We start from the raw sequence: 6,622 nt of genomic DNA, 5'->3' as shown, positions 1-6,622 counted from the left end.
ACCGATTTTTCGTCCCCGACATAAATGCATCTCTTAGCATCATTGGGCCTACGGTAGCTTAAGTAACTCTACATTGAAACATTGATATTAATAGTTGTACGAGAGTCTAACCACCAAGTATTTTTAGGCACCATAATTAAATTGACTTAAGAACAAACCAAATTAAGGAACATACATTTTTTAGCATGCTAAGCGTGATATTTGGTACAATTCTTCTTCAAATGCCCAGATTTCTTATAGAAGAAACAAGTATCATCCTTATTTTGTTTAATCTACACTGAACTCTTATCAGTCTCATTCTTTCTATATTTATATTTTCTTTTCTTGCCCTTGTCCTTATAGGTGCCGGCCAAGTTGGCACTTTCAATCCTTTCTTGCTTTAGCCTTTCTTCTTCAAATGAGCTCATTAAGAGATCATTTGTCCTTTTGATAGTTATAACTGATCTACTGAATTGTGCAGGGAGAGATATTAGAACTAAATGGACAAGTAAATCATTTGATAAGTCAAGCTTTAATGCTTTAAGCTTTGCAGCAAGATTAGACATCTCTATGATATACTCCTTTATACTTCCTTTGCTGTTGTACCTCATAAAAATCAAGCTTTGAAGCAAAGTGCTTATTTTCGTTTTATTGTTTTTAAGAAAATACTTTTCTATTTCGGTAAGGAAATATTTGGCCATGGTAATCCTTTTGGATACCGCACCCCTAAAGGCTTTTGGAATGTCATACTTAATGATCATGAGACTCATGCGATTAGACCTATCCCACTTCTCATATAGTCTCCTTTCATTATGAGTACTATTTTTCATAAAAGAAGTGGGTTGGTATTCCCTTAGTGTCAGGCCAGATCCATGTAGCCCAAAATGATCAAAATATTTTCCTTCCAATCCTTAAAGTTGATTCTGTTTAGAACCGGTACTGAATTGAGGTTAGCAGATATTATTGCAAAATAACCTAAACAAGAGAACAATAGACAACTACAAATTATGCTCATATATATTACCATAAACTTAAGTAAATTTAAATAATGATATATCCTATCTTAGATACCAAATGCAACATTAATATATTATCTTTGGACTTCAATATTAATTAATAATGGTAATCTTATTATAATGATCAAACACTAATAAGACATGTCAAATGATAAATCCATATTTGGATTTATTTATTATTCAAATGTATAATTTTATAATTGTCATATGTTTACCATTACAAGTGTGTATAGAATCCTACCCGTCATTAACCTTCTTTTGAGTCGGGTAATTTCTGTATGGATGTAAATACATACTACATTTAATATTTTCAAAAAAAATACCACATATGATAAGTCACTTTGGTAACTTCATGCATCAAATTACTCAATCTAATATTAAACAACTATATAATCACTAATTGAATTTGAGCGAGGAGATTTATGCATTGCAACATGTAAATAAACAACAATAGGAATGCATCTCAAATTATGAAGCATGCTATAATATGATTACATAAAACTATCATCTCCCCTGACAATGATATAACCGAATCACACCAAAATACTGATGAAAAATACCATAAAAATATATGAAAAATAAGGCTAGATGTTCAGTAATCATTATAGGATGGCTCTAATACTAGATGGTGGTTTGTTTAACACACCAAATATGGATCAAACATGTTTTATATAACCAAAACTGAATTTTAGAATATTTCTATAAAAACTTATTAAATCCATAATAATATACATAAAATTTTACAATAATTATGAAACATATTAACATGGAAATGTACCTGATAAATCCATCGGAGTATTTTAGTTTAATTGGTGAATTAGCCTTTCAATTGTAGAGTATCTCTAAGAACCCTTTTGTTTCTTTTTTACGGGTGAAGAAAAATCTAAAAATTGATACTATAATTGGGAACCATAATCCTATTTATAGAAATGCTTCAAAATATTTCATATTCCTAACTTGTCTCGTCATCAAGTCAGGATGTTTCATATTCCTAACTTATCTCATCATCAAGTTAGAAATGTAACTGATGGTATCCACATAATTAATTTTTATCATAATTATATCCCTTAGCCAAATAATTTTATTTTAATTAGATTACTTTAATTTTGACTAATCAAAATAATAACTTAACACATTTAATTATATTAAAATTCTAACATCCGTTCTCTATTGTTGCCCACCTCTATCATTGTCCGTTGTCGCTTGCTATCCACTGCCCATCGTCAATGATGAAAGGAGGGAGGATATAAGGAAAGGGAAGGAGAAAAAAAGGAAAGAAGAATAAACATGGAAGGAGGATGAAGGACAGGCGAGAGAAAGAAGAGGAGATGAGGCGGAGAGGGTACACAACAATGAAGAAGAAGAGAGGAGGAGAGGGTGAGCTGCAGGAGGAGAAGGAGAGGGTAGGCAATGTGGAAGGAGGGAAGAGAAAGGTGATGGAGGGGCAATTTGGGTAGAATTGAAATTAGGAGATATGGTTTGGAACAAACTAATATGAGGATAACTGTTTGGATAATACTAAAATAAGAATATTTTCTAAGAAAATCATTAATATTTTTATTTAACAATTTTACACATGTAAGCATTAAAGAAAAATTTAATGAATATTATTTATAATTTATATGAGATTTAAATAATAATAAATATTTTATTATTTATAAGATATTTAAAATATAATTTATATTTTTATATTTATCTTAAATTTATTAAAATAGCTTGGATTAATAAGTTATAAAATTATATTAAGGCATCAGTCTTAAATGATAATAATATTGATAATTGCAAAATTTTATTAATACCAAAGAAGAATTTGCTTTAAATAATTACTTTATATTTAGTATTGCACTAATCCAAAAAAATGATATTTAATTTTATACAATGATAAGATTCTAAATGCACACTGTATATATTAATATTTATGAAATATAAATAATATATATTAATAATTATGAAATAGAAACAACATCATGCTTGTTTCAATTTAACATCAAATGTCTTTTTGGTAGCTAATTAATTTATTTTCCTTTCCTTGTCTGTCTCGATGGTAAAACCCAAAGGGGGTATATATACATACATATAATGTCCAAAGACATGATGATAACAATCTGATCCAATAGTTTGGACGGCAGCGCGAGAGAGAGAGAGAGAGAGAGAGAGAGAGGTTGACGATGGTTGCTAACAGAGTGCCGCTGTTTCAGATAGCGGCGACGTTGTTGCTGGCATCGGCTGTTGCAGCAGCAGCTTTGAATGGCACAGCAACGATGTCGAAGCCAGGATGCCCGGACAAGTGCGGCGAAGTCGACATCCCCTACCCGTTCGGCATCGGAACCAACTGCTCCATGCAAGGCTACGACATCACTTGCGGTGGCACCGCCGATAATCCAAGAGCTTTCATAAGTACAGGAAACATCGAAATCGTCCGCATCTCCTTGGTTGATCATGAGTTAACCGCACGTATCTACATGGCTAAGTGGTGTTACGACCGTGCGTTTCACGCAAATACATCCGTGGATCTTCCATATTTGTTCTCCGCCACCCGCAACAAGTTCACCGTCGTCGGGTGCGCCACTCTCGCCTACATCGGAGGTCAGAACGACGATACTCACTCTTATGCTAGCGGATGCATATCCATCTGCCACGAAGAAAGCAGTGTTTCGGAGGGACCGAATTGCGATGGCTTGGGTTGCTGCCAAACTTCCATCCCCACGGAGTTCAATGTTTTTAATACCTACTTCGACTTTAACTTCGACAAAACCAATGTACAAAGTTTCAGTCCCTGCAGCTATGCCTTCTTGGCCGATCAAGATTGGTTCCAGTTCGATAAGTCCAAACTCTCCGAAGATTTCGGCAAGAACAACAATGACCAGTCTCCCGCCGTGATGGACTGGGCGATACGCAGCCCGTCGTCGTGCCCGGATGCCCAAGCTCAGCCGGAAACCTACGCCTGCCGCGGTGGGAACACCACATGCCTCAACTCCACCAATGGCGATGGATACCGTTGCATGTGTTCCGATGGGTTTACAGGCAATCCCTATCTCGTGGATGGATGCCAAGGTACGTATTACGCCCCTCCTCTTCCCATTGTGCTCGATCACACCTTCATTCTTCTGATGGTGGAATGCTCACAGACATCGACGAGTGCCAACTTCCTCAGCTGTATCCATGCTACGGAGTTTGTACCAATACACCGGGAGGCTACAATTGCACATGCCCTCCCGGCACGCTCGGCAATGCCTCCGAATACAATTGCACCGAGATCCCATCCAAATTTCCAGCACCAGCACGGCTGGCTGTAGGTAAACCCGATCTCCACGCCTTCACGTCTTACCCGTCTCTCTTGCTTGTCAGTAACTTTCGACGATCGAACTCGAGATTCTACTCTTCTTTTGTTTGGCTTTCGCATGCATCCCAAATATTAGGCACATCAATTTTTGGCCGCCTACAATAATCGAGATAGAGGCCAACGATTGTAGACGTTGGCCTCTATCTCGATTCTTAGATCATGCTTTATATTAGCAAGAGAAGTTGACTTTGAGAGACCTGGTAGAACAATAAGTCTTCTTAGATCATGAGAGAGACCGATTATTGATAGGTTCATTGCAACAAAGAGGAGCTATGATGAATACACTCCTGAACAGAAGACGGTCTTCCTTACAAGAAGCTGTCTTTTGAAGAGTTCAAACATGAGAAAGGTGCACATGTTTAGATTTGGATGTCATGCATTGCAACTCACATGTCTCACTTATACGATCTGTTTTGGATGCGCTTCTACTATAAAAGAATGGATGAGATATGTGTCTCATCCACTTCTCGGCCTTTAAGCTAATCCATGCAACTCACATGACTGTGCGTGCAGGTTTCAGCGCCCTCTTTGTAGCAGTTGCTCTCATGCTAATCCTAGCCACTCACATGACTGTGCGTGCAGGTTGCAGCGCCATCATTGTAGCATTAGGTGCTCTCATTTCTTGTGTAACCATAGCGATCCAAAAGTCGAAACACAAAAGAGAAAGAGAGATGTTCTTCAGGAAAAATGGGGGCTTCAAGTTATACGAAGAAATCCTATCGAAAAGGGTGGACACCATTCAAGTCTTCACCGAGGAGGAGCTACAACGAGCCACGGACAACTTCGACGACAAAAGAATCATCGGCTGCGGCGGGTACGGCTTGGTGTACCGGGGAATCTTGGACGACCATCGAATAGTGGCGATAAAGAAGTCCAAGAAGGTCGACGAGCGGCAGAAGGACGAGTTCATCAACGAGATCATCGTTCTTTCTCAGGTCAACCACCGGCATATAGTAAGGTTACTGGGCTGCTGCTTGGAGCTGGATGTCCCCATGCTGGTCTACGAGTACATCTCCAACGGCAGCCTGTTCGATGTGCTCCACCATGACCGCTCCGCCTCGCGCCTCTCCTTGCAAGCTCGCCTAACGATCGCTGAGCAGACCGCAGAAGCGCTCGCCTACTTGCACTCGGGCACCAGCCGTTCCATCACTCACGGAGACGTCAAGTCCCACAACATACTGCTGGGCACCGACCTCTCGGCTAAAGTGTCCGACTTCGGAGCGTCCCATCTCGTCCCGGTGGACGAAGACGAGTTCATCATGTTCGTGCAGGGAACGTTAGGTTACTTGGACCCCGAGTGCATGCAGACCCACCGACTGACGGATAGAAGCGACGTGTACAGCTTCGGGGTCGTCCTCCTGGAGCTGATCACAGGCAAGAAGGCGATCTACACCGACGCTGCCGGGGAAAAGAGGAGCCTGGCGACAAGTTTCCTTGCGAAGGTGAAGGAGCAGAGGCTGAAGGACATACTGGATGACAAAATGGTGGAGGAAGGGGGAGAGCAGTTGCTGGGGGAGGTTGCGGCCATTGCCAAGGAGTGCCTGAGCGTGAAGGGAGAAGAGCGACCCTCCATGAAGGAAGTACTAGAGGGACTGCATTCTTTAAGAAGGTTAAGGCTGCTACCGAGGGAGGAATATGATCGGGGAGAGATCGAAATGGTACAAGTTGAAGAGACAACAAGAGAGACGGAAACGGGTAGCAGCGCGTATCATGCCCTGCACATGAATATGGGGAGATGACGAGGTTGTAAGTCTAAGCGTGATCGAAATCTTCACGTCCTCGTATGCTTCCTTCATCGCTTGTATTGCAAGAACGGTGGTGTCTTTTCTAAGCTTGTTTTCTATGCTCGACAATTGATGAATGTTGTTTTTGTTGGGTATTTGAACAGATAATTGACATGTACTTGACATTGTGATTGGCAATCAAAATTGCATTATGGTAATAATTAACCGACATTGAGGCTCAATTGCTTTGGCTATACTTTTCATGTTGCGCTCATTTTGAATCATTTGGGAGCTAATGGATATTCGGGGTAGATGAAGGGTTACTCTTGGCTCCTATAAATAGTAGGTCATGTTCATTTGTCGCTCATGCCTTCAATCAGGATATTCAAACCTTAGCCATTAGACTCATCCATAGCTTTCAATAAAGATCTGAATGTCTTTATTGAAAGAGGTCAGATATGTCATTAATTTCGTCACCACCCTCGGTGTCTTTGATCAAGCTTCTTCCTTGGAATATGTTGAAGTGGTCATGTTAAGGGATGCTATCACTTGGGGATGAA

At 39.8% G+C, this 6,622-nt stretch overlaps 1 protein-coding gene across 1 annotated transcript; it reads left to right on the top strand.

The window, feature by feature from the left end:
- The first annotated feature begins 3,163 nt into the window (after nt 1–3,163).
- Nucleotides 3,164–6,077, top strand: LOC135642949 (wall-associated receptor kinase 5-like). Its single transcript, XM_065159429.1, has 3 exons — nt 3,164–4,049; nt 4,124–4,291; nt 4,852–6,077. The coding sequence occupies exons 1-3, from the start codon at nt 3,164–3,166 to the stop codon at nt 6,075–6,077; spliced, it is 2,280 nt and encodes a 759-aa protein (XP_065015501.1).
- The last annotated feature ends 545 nt before the right edge of the window (nt 6,078–6,622 follow it).

The sequence above is a fragment of the Musa acuminata genome, chromosome BXJ3-7, assembly GCF_036884655.1.
Source record: "Musa acuminata AAA Group cultivar baxijiao chromosome BXJ3-7, Cavendish_Baxijiao_AAA, whole genome shotgun sequence".
Lineage (NCBI taxonomy): Eukaryota > Viridiplantae > Streptophyta > Magnoliopsida > Zingiberales > Musaceae > Musa > Musa acuminata.
The sequence above is the reverse complement of the archived record's forward strand: the minus strand, read 5'-3'. Positions and strand labels throughout refer to the sequence as shown.